This window comes from Salminus brasiliensis, chromosome 15 (assembly GCF_030463535.1).
Source record: "Salminus brasiliensis chromosome 15, fSalBra1.hap2, whole genome shotgun sequence".
Taxonomy (NCBI): domain Eukaryota; kingdom Metazoa; phylum Chordata; class Actinopteri; order Characiformes; family Bryconidae; genus Salminus; species Salminus brasiliensis.
Genome location: NC_132892.1, coordinates 9503737 through 9522854, shown reverse-complemented (window position 1 = coordinate 9522854; position 19118 = coordinate 9503737). Strand labels below are relative to the sequence as shown.

Genomic DNA, 19118 nt, shown 5'->3' with positions numbered 1-19118 from the left:
TCTGTTTTGAGTTTTTCTTTTTTTTAAAAGCAGATTTGTCTACTTTTGAAAGCAACTGATTTTTATATCCGAAAGTAAACGTACTGAAATGTTTGACTTACAGATATGGATGTAATTTCACATTTCATATTCTCATATATATATATATAAAATGTGTGTGTGTGTGTGTATACAGTGGGGAAAAAAAGTATTAAGTCAGTCTCCAATTGTGCAAGTTCTCCCACTTAATAAAATGAGAGAGGCCTGTAATTGACATCATAGGTAGACCTCAACTATGAGAGACAAAATGAGAAAATTAATTCTGAAAACCACATTGTCTGATTTTTAAAGAATTTATTTGCAAATAATGGTGGAAAATAAGTATTTGGTCACCTACAAACAAGCAAGATTTCTGGCTGTCACAGACCTGTAACGTCTTCTTTAAGAGGCTTCTCTGTCCTCCACTCATTACCTGTATTAATGGCACCTGTTTGAACTCGTTAACAGTATAAAAGACACCTGCCCACAACCTCAAACAGTCACACTCCAAACTCCACTATGGTGAAGACCAAAGAGCTGTCAAAGGACACCAGAAACAAAATTGTAGACCTGCACCAGGCTGGGAAGACTGAATCTGCAATAGGCAAGCAGCTTGGCATGAAGAAATCTACTGTGGGAGCAATAATCAGAAAATGGGAGACCTACAAGACCACTGCTAATCTCCCTTGAGAAATGTTCTTAGACAACTGCTCGTAGGTCTGGGTTAGAACGGCTAATCAAAACCCCTGTTTGACTGTGGAAGATTTAGCAGACTCTGGAACTACATAATGACCTACATAAGACCTTCAAATACATCAGTCATCAGAAGAAAGCTTTTCTTTCATCCTCAACACAAAATCCAGCATCAGAAGGTTCAAATGAACACCTAAACAGCCTGATGCACTTCACAAGTAAAAGGAGGAATCGATTGAATTCAATACCAGCAAATTATGGAAAATGATCATCACAACATCTGTACAAAGGAATAAGATGAAAAGAGGATGGTTTCAGCAACAGGATGATGACTCCAAACACACCTCAAAACCCTCAATTGACTGCAGTGCACCCAAGACAGCCCAAGAATCTTACAGAACTAGTAGCCTTTGCAAGGAAGAATTGAAAGACACTGCTGCTAAAAAAACTTTTACAAGTGGTGATACTTTCCAAAGGTAGTGCCACTAAGTACTGACCATGCAGGTTGCCCAAACCCTGCATCGTTAAAAAAAAAAAAGTAAAAAAACATAGTCTTGCCCTAAATATTAAAGACATTTGCCATTTTAACACTTTACCTTTTGGAAATCAGGTCACCTTTTACTTACTTAGCTGCTCACAGTAATAGGAGTTTTGACCAGGGGTACCCAGACTTTTGCATGCCACTATATATGACCACACGTCAGTGTTCTTATGTATTGTGTTGTTGTATTTTTGCCTTTTTTTAAAGCGTTAGGTCATGCGCTGCCAGTGATTTTACACCAATTTGGTGGGTAACCATGGTAACGCACAGCCTTGGTGCTTTACAATATTACAAGACAGAAAATAAAACCCACAAATTTTACAAGTCAGATGAATTTTAATCGCAGTTGTCTTCCAGTGTACGTCATTCCATCTACCCAATCAGTTGGGACTTTCTTAGTACTTTTGTGTACATCTTTGTCAGTGTGAACGCTAAATAAACTTTTCTTTTTAAAAATTAATTTAAGGTATAAATGCCCTTCAATTGTCAATTTAGACAATTCCAGAGTAAAAATAAACTGTATTTTAGTTTATTTTGAAACTGAATTTAAAAATTTAAAAATGTGAATTAAGCAAACTGAATGCTTCTTAAAAATTGATTTTCAGTTTCTGATTTTGCTCTTCTACAAACCTTAAAATTCAGATGTAATATAATAAAAATATCATATAATAAAAATAAATAATATAATAAAAAATAATAACAGCATTCGAATTCAGATTATTTTAATTCGAATTCACACTTCTAATGACCCGCATTCAAAGCGCGCCAAAACAAAACGAACCCAAACTGGGGGAGGGGACTCGAGCTTGACAGCGTGCTGGCGTCACAGCTCTTGTGTCCAATCACAACACGGCAACGTAGGACACCGCCAAGATCAGTTTGATGGCTCTCAACAGTACAGTACATAGCTAGCTAGCCTAGCGCGCCTTATCTGGAACAAACAGATCAAATATCGGCGTAAATTGCTTTTTTGCATCCTCCTGAGTCATGGTAAGGGTATGAACCGTGGACACCCAGCCAAGGTAGGCGATGCAAACCACGAACTTTTGTCAAACTGTGAAAAACGAGCTGGCTGTGTGTTGTGCCTTCAAGCCACTGGCTAGCCCGTCGGCACTGAATCGGCTAGCGTTAACCTTTAGTCAGCTGGGTCTGTAGCGATTCGGGGGAACGAATCGTTCTTTTGAGTCGATTCTTTTACAAATATGTGCTCGAACCGATTTACAAGTCCGACTGAATTGAGCTTTTAACGTTTTTGTGGCGTTACTACTACTAAGAGTGGGTTGAAGATTTGTTATTATGTTAAAATAATAATGTCATTTAATAGATCTAGCTAACTTTAACTTTTTACCAAGTAGTACTTGTTGGAGTTTGCTTATATTTAGCTACATCTCCCTCATTCTGTTTATGTGCTGTCTGCCCTGTAGTCTAAAATGAGAAGCAACCTTTTTAACTAGATTAGTTAGCTAATAGCTAGATATATTGGCAGAGCTGATGAGGATGATGATGATGATGATGATGAGGAGGATGTTTAAGGACTCTCAGTCGGGCTTTGATCCCCTAAAACTGAATTGATTCCCTGAATTGATTCGAACTGGCCATCAGTATCTGCTAGCTTGCATTAGCCGAACTCGAGCTGCGACTGTTTACAGTGCAAGGCTGTCTGCTAACTAGCCACTCAGCGCTAGCTAGCTCTGCCTTACGTGTTCGTGTAGCTGGCTATCATTGAGTTTATATTCAACCCCGTAGTTATTATTTGACTAAAATGTTTAAGTTTTAAACGTTGGAAATGGGAGAGGACTGCTCGCTTACTTGGAGCTGTGTGTGGGGCTTGGCTTAGCTATATAAAGGATAGCTACAGCTAAACTTCTGCGTTCAGCTAAGACGACTTACTTAGTTAGTGCTAGCGAGCGAGCAAACGAGGCTTGTGCTGGTCGAGGTCCTTAAAACTGGCCTTAAAGTCTAGCATAATGAACTTCATTAAGTTGCAGCTCCCAGCGTTGACATTCCTGCTTTTTGAAATATTGCTGCTTATTATTATATATAATATATATATAATATATAAATTAATTCTAAGATAATAAAGGTCAAGCAAGCATGTATTAGCAAAGTTAGCTGACTAACTAAGGAGCCAGAGTCACTAGTTTGGGCTCAGTTTGTTTACTCGTTTTTATTAGTGAGAGTTATTATAGTTTCCTGTCTTCAGTCCAGATTTAGGCTGGTCTTCCTTCCATCTGGAGAAGGACAGGCGGTTGTCCCACTTACTGAAACCCCCTCCCATGTTCTCCCAAGTTGCTGTATGCTGTCCCTTTGCTGAACCAGAGGGGGTCTCTCCATGCTGAAGCACAAAGCATGGCGTGTAGCTCCACTAAGAAAGGGCTTGAGTGTTTTGCAGTTTCAGCTTGTTTGTATCAGGGAGGGGTAAAGAGATAGTAACAGCTTGGAAATGTGGGTCGCTCTCCTCTGTCAGTTACAGCCGGAGTGATCACAGCATTTCTGAGGCCACTTGAACTGTGCTGGAAAAGGAAAAAGTTAAGAATGAGTCTCCTTTTAGTTTTTCTTCCCTGTCTGAAGTTTCGTTTCGTGGAGAGCTGATGTTAGAAGGTCCAAGGCATTGGGAAGCTGAATCTCCTTCACTTTCTTTTCCCCCAGGATTTTAATTCAGTATATCAATACTGTAAATGATAACAGTGATCGCACCATTCACCTGCTTCGAACAGTCCCTATATACAAGAAATGTGCAGAACTAACAACCTGCTTGTGAGATTCCCATCCCAAGAAACGTATGTCCTAGGTCGTTTTGGTGGTACACTGACTTGCAGTAAGGAGAATGGTGTCTCTGTCGTTGCCACTGCGAGCTCGGCGTGCCGGCTACTGCGCTATGTGACCTCTCGCGAGAGCTGAATATGGCTGGGTACTCTAGTCATATTTGGGTCAAATCTTGTCATTTTACTGTACCTTGTCAGAAGACCTGCTTCTTTCGCTTCAGATTGTCAACAAATGCTCGATTTTTGTCCTCAGTTGTGTGAAAGGTAGGTAGAGATATTCCCTACGACTGTAGCGGGAGCTCAGTAGTCAAAACATCTTGTGTAGTGCTCCTTTAAGGAGGCCATAGACTGAACAACGGTCTTTCTCATGGCCTAGTTTAAAACCCCTGAAACTGTTTCTGCTGGCAGTGGTTACATCTCCACAATTTACAAACTTTAGCCACTTCCCTTGCCTAGTAAAAATAACAGCATGGTCGACCTCTCAAAGACGTATCTCGGGTCTTTGAGAGATCATCTCTTCCCCCCCCAAATAATGTTCATCAGTTACATTCAGTGCCTGTAACATGGAACGTGCAACGTCTCTTAAAAGTGAAGCAACCACAGGTCTAGTGTCTCCTGGTTGGTTGCAGTGTGATGTGTACATTTACATTTACATTAATGGCATTTAGCAGACGCTCTTATCCAGAGCGACTTACAAGGTTACTGGTATTACAGAGGTGGGTCAGTGTAGTGTTAGGAGTCTTGCCCAAGGACTCTTATTGGTGTAGCACAGCATAGTCACCCAGACCGGGAATCGAACCCCAGTCTCCCACGTAGTGTGGCAGCTCACTGGTAGGTAGTGATGTTATCTGTTGCGCCACACCAACCACCATGTGTAGCTCCACCCATCCTCATATGTTTGTGTTATTAAAAACTGTCCATTTTTCATTTCATTTTTCCCCACCGTCTGAACAGTCTTTCCATCTCCAGTGTCTAATTCCTCTGTGCTAATATTGGCCTGTTTTCTAATTGTCCCCTAGAAATAAGCTTTTAAACCCTTAATATGCTGTATCATGGCAGACAGCCGTGGCTGGAAGAGACCTGTTGTCTGCAGGACCTGCGTCGCACCCTTTCTGTTTATTACGTGAAGTAGCTGAGTTGTAGTAAAACTTGCATGAGCTGCACTTTTACTGTTGAAACATTATGCTTACCGGACAAACTGGGATTACAATGGAAAATATCCGCTTTGCTTCTGTGCTGAAGGCTCGATAAAAGTTCTCAGACGTGCTTGGCCTGGGAGAATAGGCGGGTCTACCAAATGGGTCTGAGTGTCTGGCTCCGCCTCTTTTGTACTGTGTTTGCAAATCTGACATGGCTGACAATTTTGGCTTCATTTCTACAGAACAGAAGGGAATGGAAACCCAGCGTCCATGTTTTCTAGAGCCGTTGGTCACACTGTTGAGCAGCACATCACCACCGCCATACTCTAGATATTAGAAAATGCAACTTTGGGTTGCAATGCAAGCCAGGCCTCACAACTGCAGCTTTGTCTGATGGGACCAACTGAGGAAAGGGCTGAGGCATGTCCGATGAGGCCGTTCTGCTAGGGGACAGGATTACAGCACCATCCAGGAAGACTTGTGGTGGCATAATTGCAGGCAATAATTAGTATTATTGGTGTGTAAAATTGTATCTGGGGATTTTTTTTTTTTGTCCTGCCCAAAGTAGTGGTAGGCAGTATGGTTAAAAAATTTTGATAAGATTGCAGACAAAATGCATCAGTATAGACAGTCTTAAAAACTACTTGAATACTCTCCCGTACTGAGTATAGTTATTTCTATTGAGACTGTGCTGCAAGGCATCCATATAAACCAGACTGTGTGCATTGTTTGTAATGAAAAATGCAGTTGATCAGTGTTCTTTAAGCACTGATGATCTCCTCGATAAGTTTTAAAAACAAAAGTATATTAGGTATTGCATTAATATGTTTACATAAGATACAATAAAATATTGTCATATTGCCCACTCTTAGCCCAAAGTCACATTCCTTCTAGGTAGACATCAGAGAACATGGTTCATGAAAATACCTTCTGTGGTGGAAAGGTTTATTTAAAATGCAGAAAAAACAGGTTGCACATGGATTCTTTAAAGCCCAAGTTCTTACCATACTGATTCGTACTAAGACCTGATGTAACCCAGTGCCATAGCGTTTAAGTTTAACATGCATGCCTTTATCAGGAGTTTGTCGGAAACTGACAAGTTGATATTTTAACCACAGACTCTGGAGCCTGTGGGGTTCGAGTGGTTCTCTATCATTCTGGATGTCATTGCTGCAGTTTAAGAATTTGTGGTGGTGTTAATAAAAATGAGGACAATAACTTGTCATTTGAAGCAATAATACTAATAATAGTAGTAATTGTCTGTGTTTATATGACTTTCATTAATGTAATAATTTACTTCTGTTGACTGTACAATAATAGACCGTAATTGGCCTTGGCTAACAGGATTTAGTGCAGTGCGGTATGCTAAATGTTGCATAAAAATGAGTTGTTCGCAGAGCATTTGGTCATATTTTTAAAGGAGATCACTGGTTCCTTTTGTCTGTTCTGTTGAATTTTATGATCTTATGTATCATGATGATTATTCAAAGTTATTTAATGTTGTTATAATATCTGCCCATAATTAATGATTTGCACTCAAATATTCAAAGTTCATGTAGTAATAGCATTAGCATTGGTTAATGGTGATTTCTGTTCATATAAATGGCACAGCTGGTGAAATGTTTGTTATCGAGCTGTACGTATAGATCAGAATTCTGTTTAGGTCATGTGTTTCAGTTCTCTAATTAGGTGAATGTGTAACATGAAGAGTCTGTTACATTCTAGGGAAGAAGTACAAGGATTGAAGACCTGCGGCCAAAAAGCTTCTGCGAGAGACTGACAACATGGCAAAAGATGTAAGTAAAACATGCATGTAATAAAGTGTGGAGTGCTTCAGATGATTCCGATTGTTGGTCCTCTGGCAGATCAAGCAACATGGTTGTTGGTGTGTTGTTTAAATTATGAATTGCAAGCTTATGTAATGGATATTAATCATTCACCGGTAATGGCTATAATTACATTCTGTCCAAGACCACATCGTCCTCTTATAGATATGTGGAAAGATAACGTTTTCCCCTTAGTCCTTACGTGTCCTTCTCTTTTTGTAATCCGTTCAGCCATGAGCAGCACTAAAAGCACATTTTTGCAAGGCTAGGGCTCTGATTTGGTTTTGGTATCGCTCCATATTTGTCTTGGGTCACTTTTTCTAGGGCCAGGGAAGTTCTCATGGTTACACAGTTGCTAGCAAAACACATCATAACAGCTGAGGTCGTAGTGCTGTAATGCTTGATGAGGCTGGATGCGAGTGGCCCGGCATATTTGATCGTTATTGGCGCAAAACGTTCCAACAGTGGCAGCTGTTGAGGTATTAGGTCATTACCAGTTCGGCTGCAGTGTTCTGTGAAACTGCAGGGGAAAAAAAATCATTCCCTCATCTGTTGCAAGCTTGTTTTCTTGCCTTTTGGTTTCTGAATTTGAATTTATTACATTTTTATTGCAAGTGTGGGTTGCAAGGTTGCTAATGCTTCACCTTTGCTCCACAAGCCTCCCTTCTGTTTTTTGTTTTTGTTAAACTGTGTTTTAGGGTTTGTTGTGAAGAATTCACCATCCATGTCAGCACTGGTTTGCAATTCCACATTCAGGGTCAAGAAAATACTTTAACCAACTTTTTTTAACCCGTTTAATTGATCCCTGTCATAAGGAATGGTCAGTTATCCAGAAATGTATTAATTTTAAATGGATAGGTCTTTTTAAGTTGTTTGATTTTTGTATGAGAAACCACCTTACAAAGTACATTTAAGGCATTAATGTAAAACAGACCTGCACACAGCACTACATGCACCACAGTGCTAATTACTAATGTATAAACGTTCACTCAGGTACAGCAGTCTGGTAGCGGATATGTTCATAATAGTGATGGCTAACACTCCTTTTACTTCTGAAGGGTGGACTAAAAGAAGCCACAGAGCTGAAGGTGTTCGCCACGCAGAACCTGAGTCCTGGAAAAGGTCAGTATAGCTGTCCATTCATTAATCACCAGGTTGTCCTTCCTCTGGAAGTTGGTAGTTGTTATTGTCCTGGGTGTTCCTACTATAAATGCCAATAAAGCTGACTTGAAGATCTTGCTTAACAACATGTTTGCTGTAGTAGGCAGTGAGCAGTGGATTGACTTGATTAGATTTTTTTTGATGGGGTGGGGTGGGGGTGGATTTATTCAACTGTATTATTGTGGCAAGTGTTTGGGAGTTGGACAATCTTTAGATGTTTTGTTAGATTTTTATGAAGCATGTCCTACCTGGCAACCTTTGCTGGGAAAGGTGTTCAGATAACATTTATAACATTAAACGTTCTTAGTAGTTTGATGGTAGTTACCCAATAAAGCATCCATGGCCCTGGTTAAGTCTTAAAGCACTCCTATTCAGAAGGCTCAATTTCATTCACATCATTGAAGAGCTTAAAGATGCAATAAGTAAGATGTAAAATGAGTAAAATTAATGAGTAAAAACAGGTCTTTAAACATCAGAAGAACACTTTCCCCAGTCTGTTCGTTTGTATAGTTACAATCCAGGCGCACCATGCAGCAGTTGAGCAAGTAAAGTGTATGTGGGGGGGGGGGAAAAGAAGCACAGTACCACAATAACAGTAATGATCATAATACGATAAAATATTGTCATATTGCCAAACGTGCTTCTTTTAAAGAACATTTTGTAGCTCCTTTATTTTTTTAGTGTAACCCTGGACCTGGAAGCACCCTGCCCTACACATTTTAGTAGTTTAACACATCCACTGCAACTCTGAAAGGACTTGTTCATTAACTGATCTGTTTAATCAGTGTGTTGGGGGAAGGGACAGCAATAAATGTGCAGGCCAGGGTGCCTTCAGGACCAGGGGTGAGAAACGCTGGTTTAAAATCTACTACTCACTACCATATAGTGTAATGTGGGAACTAAGCTGCATACAAAAACAATCACGATTTCTGTGATGTTATGAGAACCAACCAATTTACAGATCACCACCTATTAGGCGGTGAGAAATGCTGCGCCTATTCATACTTAAAATGCTTTTTAAATGTTCTGCAACCACCGTCTAAGTCTTTGTCAGTGTAGGCGATGAAGAAAGGTTGGACAATAGCTATATAATGTTTTGCAGTGTAAAATCACTTAAATTTGTAAGTGGTGACTATTGAGGAAAAATCTATAAAATCCAAGAAAAATCTTTATATTCAGATATTAAATTCCCAGGCTTATTGAATCCAAATGCCTGTCAGTAACTTTTTTTTTTTTTTTTTTTAAAGTTGCAGAAGTGAGTAATAGCCATTTGGCAGTTTAAACCTAATAGGGAAAAATATGTTGTTTCCATCAACCAAGTCCACTCTTAATAGTTAATATTTTTGAATGCTGTTTCTTCTCCAGCAGAGGGCATTCATTAAGCACATTTGAGAAATCTCAACCTTTCCTCTTTAAGCTCTCTGCAACCTTTTTGCAGTAACTCATAAGCTTGAGATCACACTGTGTTTTATTTTACCCATGTAACTCTTTACACAGGACAAATCAAAGACAAGATGGTTGATGAATGCACTTTCTCTTCATCAGGTGCTGCTGTCCTGTCTCTTGTGACTGTCCATCCATCATCAGTTACAGGAGTCAAACAGATTGTGCCCAGAACTTTGGGTGGCCCCGGTGTTAGTGTAGTGCAGCATATGGTAAGACACTGTTCCGCTAAGGTTATCACGTGCACAAGTCAACTGCATGGGTTCTGTAATGTAAATTCAGAACCTGCATAACATAAGATCATCACGTGCAGCAATCCTGTGCGGTGATCCCTTGCAGGGCGGTGGCTGAACAGCACAGCACATAGAGTTGTTTTGTCTAACAATACCTCCGACGATGTGGTAGCAGTTTCCGTTTCCAAGTAAAGCTAATCTCTCCGGTGCGAGAACTCCGTGCCCTTATCGTCAGAGGCTACCTGAGACGATGCTGAGCCACGTTCCCTAATTAGACTCCCTTACAACACAGGTCATGCCGCTCCTCTCCTCCAATGAGGGCTGCCTCTCCTTCCTTCCTAAATGATACAGGGCGCAAGTGTGGAGGGTCTCCATGGCGATAAAGTCCTCCATTAACATTGAGTGAGGTGACCTGGGAGAGTTGCATCTAAGCTGATCACAGAAGTTTTGAGTCAGCAGGATTAGAGCCCATATCATGGTTATCATCCTATTAATGACACAAGCCCTCGTCCAGAGCCAGGCAGGGATGGGCACCGAAAGTGTGTACTTGGGTGTGTATGTGGAGAGTGGGGTCCCGAAGTCTGAGACCACTTTGGTGGTCTGTATTTCTAGATAAATGTTTGCAATTTAAACAGATTTTAAGCTCATGCTCGGACCTGATCATCTCATCAGAGGCTTCGAGACAAAACCCATGGAGCTTGAGTGGCTTTAAAGCAAGGGGAAAACGCCACCAAACAAAGTCTGTTTTTCTTGCTAGAATTTCAAATATTTTTCATTCTATTCAAATTATGTCCAAAGGTTTGTGGACACCTCTTCTAATGAGTGAATTCCGCTACGTTTGGTGCACTTATTGCTGACAGATACTCAGCCAGCATACAATGCATTACCAGTAGAATTGGACGCAGGCTAAAGTCCACATGAGCCTACAGGCACAATACCTAATGCCACAAGGTTATAGAGTTCTACCATTAGGCTGTGTAGCAGTGGAACTGTGATTTCTGGAGTGTAGGAGCTCCATCCAGTATCTTTAGGATGAACTAGCGTGTGTTTAAGATTCAAAACCATCCATCCAACATTCTGACTTTGCTAATGCTCTTGTGGCTGAATGCAGTCAGATCCTCACAGCGACGTTTCAAAGTGTAGACAGGTTTTTTTTTTGTTTTGTTGTTTTTTTTGTAGCAAATGGTAGGCAGAGCTTATTTTAATGCTTTTGAATTTGGAAGATATGTTTGGTGACTGGATGTCCACAAACTTCTGACCATTTGCACAGCATTAGAAATTAAACTAGTGCAAAATAGAAGCTACTAGAGAATCACATTTGCATTGTTTTTGCAACAGGTCTGTCTTTAGTGACATAAATTGTGTGATTTGAGACACTATTTCACACGATTCTGTGTATCGATTCTCAAACACACAGTATTGATTTTTAACAAAAAGTTTAGATGTAAAGATTGGTGGGAGTCAGTGGTTCATTTTGTGTTTTTAAACCTTTGCCGATAGATGGCAGCATTGCAGCCTTCATACCCCACTGTGTTTTGTTTTTTTTTGTATTTATTTTTATATATATAGTATACAAATACATATAGTGTGTATATATAGTATACAAATTACAATGACTGTTCCTAAAATTTGATCTCAGTAAAATATCAGTATATCTTGCTTCCAGTATCTCAATATATCACGGTATATTAAATCGGAATACATCGTATTGTCACACCGCGTTCTTGCCAGGACACAACCCTGTTTGAGACAAATGTCTTCATTAATTTCACATGCGTTCTAACAGTGTAGGATCTGCTATTGTCTAAGAAATTATAACCTTTGTGTTGAAACTAAAAACAATAGTAGCAGATGTCCTGAAGATTATTATTATTATATATTTTTTTTCCCCTTTCATCTGATTTTATAGATAAAAAGGAAAACTGCACATATGAGATTTATTTGTTTTATTTATTTTCCAATACCTTATATATGAACAAACTTTAAACTTTGAAATTGCTTTGTTTGCAATAATGCAATAGATCCATTAAGTACAGTCTTAAAGTACAGGTACAGGTTAAAAATAGTTCAGTATAGTAACAATTTCCATTTTTCATATTTAACTTTTGTTGGTTCTTGTTGATTAACGTATTAACAAGTAACAAAAACACAGAACACAGATTATTTACAGTATTAAACTAAAGGAAAATTACACTAAACAATAAATAGGATAGGGGATACATTTTAAAAAGTACCAAAGGTAACAAGGAGCTGAAGAAGCTGAGAGATGTGAAACCAGTATAATGATCCATATACTGGTTTTCCTTCCTAGAAAATATCAGTTTTAACGAGGCAATAAAGCGTTTATTGTTTGAGAGTTTACAGTTCTGTTGTTCTTACTAAAAAGCTCATAAAGAACTTAAAAACCATGTTTGCGTTAAATGGCAACAATTAAACCCGAACTGTGACCCTGTGGTTCAGAATGGATGCATTAACTGCCACCTCCTCCCTGTCTGTAGGCGATTGGCACTCCTCAGAGGCCCAGCGCTCCAGGTGGTGTCCTCCTGACCAGCCCCAGAACTCCAAGCACTCAGTTCTTCACTCCACAGACGCAGGCACAAGAGTCTTCTCCCTCTCCCTGGTCGAGCGGGTGAGTCATGCCCACTGGGTCTTCTATGGGTCAGCTCTCAGCAGGGTTTTCAACACTGACTCATTGAATCATCCTGGCTGCACATCACTGATCTTTTCTTTTTTCTTTTTTTTTTTCTTAATTGCTGTATTATTGTTATTATAAGTATTAAAAGTATTATTATTTTTATCATATAATTGGCATATTGGCTCAAAAGCACAGGTTATTCTGGTAGTTTGATAAATCTCGCAATATTCATTTTGGTCCTTGCAGTCATGAATGCAAGGATGACAAGGAAAAGTGTGGTAACAGTTAGTGGGCAGTGGTGCCTAAGCGGGCTATGGATGACCGAGTTGTCGGTTCAATAGCTAGGTTTGGAAAGCTGGCCTTGAACAAGGCCCTTAACCCTGTCTGCACCCAGGGCGCCGCAGCGCACACTGTCCACTCCTCTACTTTGCTTGTAACGTGTGTATGTGTGTGGACTGCACAGATGGGTTTAAGGCGAAGGTCAAATTTCGTTTATGTCCGACACATGCTACATGTTCTACGTATGCATTCAAGGAACATCCAGCGAATTTTTTATTTATTTTTTTTATTCATTTTTTTTTCTCTTTAACTTTTCAACAGTCTTGGGGACCCACTGACCTAAAAAGTTTCAGGTATTCTCTGCCTCCAACACTACTGATCCAGCTCATGAAACTTCATAAAGATTTAAAGCCCTTGATCAGGTGTCTTGAGAAAGGGAATACTTGAAACAGTCCTCAGCACCAGTGTGTTTACCCCCCCCCCCCCCCTTTTTAATCAGGTTTTCAGTTTTAGCAAATTAAAATACAACAAATGTCCATGCTGTGTAATCATAGGTAGTAGGATGTTTAATTATTATTTTTTTATTATTATTATTTTTTGCCCTTTATTTCTCTATTTTAGGCGTGGTAGGAAAGGCGACAAGAATGGAAAAGGCTTGAGGCATTTCTCCATGAAAGTGTGCGAGAAGGTTCAAAAGAAAGGAGTCACCTCCTATAATGAGGTAGCAGACGAGCTGGTGGCTGAGCTGAGTCCTGGAGATAATGTCTCTCCCGCTGAAGCTGTGAGTTCTCACCATGGCCATGTGAATTTGCATTCTATACCTGCAAGTGTGGGTTTATTTTGTTGAAATATGTAACTTCTCTAAGTGGGTTGGCTGATGAAACATGGGTTATCTATTTGCAACACTGGCTCGAAAATATTGGTAACCCAAATCTTTATGTAAAGAGAACTAATGGAAATCTAGCACAAAATGCACCCATCAGCCATAACATACATATTCTGCTTCTCTGTATACTTTGTTAGCCACCTTTCACTCTGTTCTTTAATGGCCTGGTCCCTGAGGGTTACCTCAGTGCAGCTATTATTTGTTAGTGTATGTTGCGCTGGTACGAGTGGTTCAGCTACAGCAGTCCTGCTGGAGCTTTTATACACCTCAGCTTTACTGCTAGACTGAGAACAGTTCACTGATCAGAAAGATCCAGCCAACAGCGTTCTGTGGGCAGCATCCTGTTACCACTGATGAAGGACTAGATTATGACCAACACAAACTGTGCAGTAACAGATGAGCTTCTGTCTCTGACTTTACATCTACAAAATAAGCCAACTAGGTGGGAGAGACTAATAGAGTGGACAGTGAGTGGACACAGTGTTTTATAACTCCAGCAGCACTGCTGTCTGCCTCACTCCTACCAGCCCAACACATGCTGCAGTACACCACCACCATGTCAGTGTCACTGCAGTGCTAAAAATGACCCCCCCCCCCCCCCCCCCTGTCCAAATAACACGTGCTCTGTGGGGGTTCTGTGGGGTCTGGACCATTGAATAACAGAACAGGTTGAAAGGAGGCTAAGAAAGTATGCAGAGCCTTAGAACCATCAAAGGCTTCTATATGGTAAGTGGAGCAAATAAAATGGGCACTGGGTGTAGAAATGAGGAGGTGGTATTAATATTATGGTTATGTTATAAACCAAAACCAACAAAATTGCTAATAATGCTTGGGAACTGCAGTGCCCCTCGTGCTATGGTTTGGTGTTAAAGATTTTCAGTTGATTCAATTGATGACTGATGGTTATAACTGTGAAATCACTAAATCTGTTAACATCACTGACATCAGTAATCATTTCTGTAGCAGCTGGATTCATTTATTTTTATTTTTTCTCCCATAGCATGTTTTTGATCAGAAGAACATTCGGAGACGGGTATATGATGCACTGAATGTCTTAATGGCCATGAATATCATTTCCAAAGACAAGAAGGAGATCAAATGGATCGGCTTCCCAACCAATTCTGCTCAGGAGTGTAAAGACTTGGAGGTTAGATTTCCTGAATAGCACATTACACACAGCCAATCATATTTATCGTGCTGTCTGTATTAAGATGTGATGTGCTTTCTTTATTAAAGGCTGAGCGCCAGAGACGACTTGAAAGAATTAAACAGAAACAGTCTCAACTTCAAGAGCTTATACTACAGGTATGCAAGCACTATGTAGACGTGAAGTGGTACTGAAGGTGTGTATTGATCTGTTTACTCCCTATTCCATATCCCTATGGAAATTAAGCTGCAATAAAAAAAGTATTGTGACAATGAGATTTAAATCATGTGCAACCACCCTTTTTTTACATTGAAGGGATTATCTGGATGTCAGATCAGAATTACAGTGGAAAATCAGAACAGATTTATGGCTTTAAAGGCACAGTAACAAAACCTTATTGTAATTCTAAGGGGAAAATAGGTTGAGTTTTAATTGATCATGATTAATTGAATATTTTGCCTTAATTCTAATTAATGAATGCTTATATATGGTGCTAGAGTTGCTCATTTGGCTCAGTGTTTGAGTTCTCTGTGTAGCCTTCATGTCACATGACTACACCCACTGTAGTATGTTTTCCATGGGACAGTACATGAACACAGTGGGGAAGTACTAATAGAATTTAAATAATAAGAAGAAAAAGAAGAAAAAGAAGAATACAGTTTAGAACTTCTGAATGTTGCTTTTGAATAATTTTCAATTACTTACTGAGTCCTGTAAGAATGTCACCCTTTCTAAAGGCTAGCTATACATTTGGTTATTAATTGATTTTATTCATGTGTCATGGCTCCGGCTCAATTCTACAAAAATGTTCTTGTCTACAGCAAATAGCCTTCAAGAATCTGGTGCAAAGGAATCGAGAGGCAGAACAGAAGAACCACAGACCGCCTCCATCAAACACGGTCATCCATCTGCCCTTCATCATAGTCAACACCAGCAAGAGGACAGTCATCGATTGCAGCATCTCAAATGACAAGTGAGATCCATGTTCGCTCCCAAAAACTAAACCAATCTAGATGTTGTTGTATTTCCTGTCATTTCCAGCTCAAACAGGAGCTCTCCTGGTTGCGTCCTAGGAATTATACTAGGTTATGTGCAGGTAAATTAGGGTTTCCATGTGTTCTGGACAATCTGGAATACCTGGAACTTTTAGATGCTATTTTTCCAGGCATAGAAATGTCTGAAAATAAGAATGGTTATTCTGAAAATCTGTGAAGTCCAGTGAAAGTTGAGTGGTTCACAACTGAGATTGCATATTTTTTCTTCTTATACCCTATTTATTGAAGTTTTTTACTCCAGCGTTATCCTACAGTGTTTGTTATAAATGGATATGTAAGTCACTACTCGACTTTCCAACTGCCAGCTAAAATCAGTCCGCTATGTTGGCCTCTTTTACACTGCAGGGCTGAACGGTTCTGGGCATGGAGGGTAACCGTTCAGTGTCTGTACCTGGGCCACAGAACCGTTTGGTGGGAGGTCTTAATGACCTAGAGAATCACTGATTGCCTCCACATTTGCTTTGCATTGTGCCGCAAGATCCGGAGTCTATTTCCAGTATAGAAAATGTCAGAAACGGCATCTTGGTCTTTGGGAAATCAGGGCAGAAATGTGAGAGTGGACACATCCGACAACCGGAACGGTCACATGCAAATAGAAAAAGAAACTCTAACAGGTCTAACTGGTCCAAACCAGTGCATAAGGATACAATGCAGCCTTAGTAACCATTTGGCCCGGCAATGGAAAAGGGGTCCTTGAGTCTAGCTGCATATCATTTGCTCACAATGTCGTGACTGATGTACACATTCATATGGTCTGTTTATGCACTTGTTTGCCTTAGCAGGTTTTCAACTGCACCTTGACTTCCTTTCTAGATGGGCATTATTTAACTGTTTAACAAAAGAAGACTAGACTTTCCATCTCAGTTTGAGATGACCGCTCTGAAAGCAATGAGCTACTCATTTAGAAAAACACAATTTGATTGTGAATTGTGTTTATTCTCTGCAGGTTTGAGTACCTTTTTAACTTTGATAACATGTTCGAGATCCATGACGACATTGAGGTGCTGAAGCGCATGGGCATGGCATTAGGGCTGGAGTCAGGCAAATGTTCTCCAGAGCAGCTGAAGATAGCCCGGGCCCTGGTACCCAAAGCTCTGGAACCGTATGTAATCGGTAAGACCATAAAAAAATCTCTCCCTTTCTAAAGTGTTAACAACAAAGATGTCCATGCTTGAATACTCCTTTATTTGCCAGGCAATTAAAGATGACTACAGTGCAGTAATTGTACAAGTGTACAGAATGATATGCTCTGCTGCTTTTATTACAAAGAAGCTTCTAGACACACTGGTGCAAAATGCACATTTTTGTGTCTTAAAATGAATTAAAAATAAGCAGATGAATAAGTATTGTGCATTAAAAGAAAAAATACACGATTTCTGGTGAAATGTTGTATAATAGAGCCAAAGATATATCTTTCTAGTCATTACTGTATTGATTTTTACCCATTCTCCCTAAGCAGAGGTCTTTCTTGTAGAACTGTTAATATTGTTAATATATCTGAGTATTTCCTTTTTGTTTGTTTAGATATGGCACAGGGACCCATGAGACAGCACAATGGGGGCTATTCTCATATGACCGGGTGAGTTTCATAATACACTGTTTGAATGTTTGTGAACAGACCTTAAAACAAGTTGCACCCATTGCTGACAGATGTGCAAATGCATGCATGCGTGTGCACACACACACACACACACACACACACACACGCAACTTGTGTAGTCCCTGTAGAGAAGGATTGCCGCTTGTATAGGACACTCTGGAGCAGATAAACATGAACCTATTGGCACTTATTCGTAATGCCAGGCATGGCGCATGATTGTGCTCCATTCAATACTTTTGGGATGAGTGTAGGATAAGGTGGGTTGGTAATCACCAAACGACCTGACTTAATTATCTAACAAACTAATGCTCTTGCTGTTGGATCTTCACAGCAAAGCTTCAAAATTTAGTAGAAAGCCTTCCATGGATAATACAGACAGTTACTCCAACAAAAGATGGATGAACTAAAGACAATTTCTATGCTCTTGATTTCAGGAGATTTCATTGGTGGTGCTGAATCAGAATTCTTAAATCAATGATGTGTGTGTGTGTGTGTGTGTGTGTGTGTGTGTGTGTGTGTGTGTGTGTGTGTGTGTGTGTGTGTGTGTGTGTGTGTGTGTGTGTGTGTGTAACTCTGCTAGCTATTTATTTATTTATTAAATTTTTTAATATATTTATTTTCCTCTTCTTCTCTTTTCATAGTGATAATGGAGCTGTTCCAAATATGGCCTCCAGCTCCAACAGCTCGTACCACAGCAGCTCTCGCGATACTCCAGCATCTTTCCTAGAGGATGAGGAAGATGATGAAGAGGAAGAAGACTTTGATGATGACGAAGACTAACTTTTGTGCCGTGTTTTTTCTTCCCAGTCAGCACTGCCTCCGACATGTTAGTGTGAGGGTAGGGTAAAACAGATCTCCCGCTGTTTCAAGAGAGGTTTCTGTTGCGAAGTCTGAAAACTATGACTTGGTTGTATATGCAAGCTCAGTGAGTAACGCCTTTCACAGTCTCCTAGAGCAAAGTGCAGCTGCTTTCTACAGAACCCCAGTGGTGCTTGTGTGAAATAAAACTTTTTTACCTAGTGTTTATTTCCACCACTATTTTTTGTTTTTGTTCAATAAACAACCTTTTAGTATTCTTATGGATTCTATAAAATCTTAGATCATTTTTTTCTTTTTTCTTTTTTTTATTAAAGAAATTAACTTTTGTGACTTAAAGCTAATGTAACTCATCATTTTTGCTCTCCAAAGATTTCTGGATGAATTAAGTTCACTCACTAGATGTTCTTCACCTTCCATTTCTTGTGGCAGAATTGTATACATTTTGCTTCCCTTTTGTCCACATAGACAACTATTTTTGATACCCTGGGTGTATGGGTTTTTTTAGGAAGTTTTAAAGTGATTACACCAAACTCAGTGCTGAGCTTTAGCAACTTTTTGTATTTTTAAGGACAGATTAGGAATGAATCCTGTCATTCCAAGTTTGTTTTATGTAACAATTCCAATTTTTACATTTGTTCTTGTTCAGTGGCATGAATTTGCCATTGGAAATTAAACAAAATGTTTGTGTAGTAGTGGGATTATTTTAGAATTCCTCTTTATGTCTGAGATCCACATATCAAGAATGAAATTCTTCTTCTGAGAAGAAGAAAAAAAAAAGATGCTACTCAGAAAAGGGGGTTGGTTAATGTGGCCTATCTTTATTACAAGTGTTTATCATTCATTCATATTTTATTAATTTAACACACATTTTAAATTGT

At 39.6% G+C, this 19118-nt stretch overlaps 1 protein-coding gene across 2 annotated transcripts; it reads left to right on the top strand.

The window, feature by feature from the left end:
• The first annotated feature begins 2121 nt into the window (after positions 1-2121).
• Positions 2122-18929, top strand: tfdp1b (transcription factor Dp-1, b). Of its 2 annotated transcripts, XM_072656842.1 has the most exons (12): positions 2122-2274; positions 6882-6952; positions 8041-8104; positions 9689-9798; positions 12318-12448; positions 13355-13514; positions 14620-14766; positions 14856-14924; positions 15588-15739; positions 16768-16934; positions 17346-17400; positions 18063-18929. In XM_072656842.1, the coding sequence occupies exons 2-12, from the start codon at positions 6941-6943 to the stop codon at positions 18199-18201; spliced, it is 1206 nt and encodes a 401-aa protein (XP_072512943.1). In that variant the 5' UTR covers positions 2122-2274; positions 6882-6940; the 3' UTR covers positions 18202-18929. The 2 variants fall into 2 exon arrangements, with proteins under 2 accessions (XP_072512943.1, XP_072512944.1); XM_072656843.1 differs by lacking the exon at positions 2122-2274 and having other exon boundaries at positions 6591-6952.
• Positions 18930-19118: the final 189 nt, after the last annotated feature.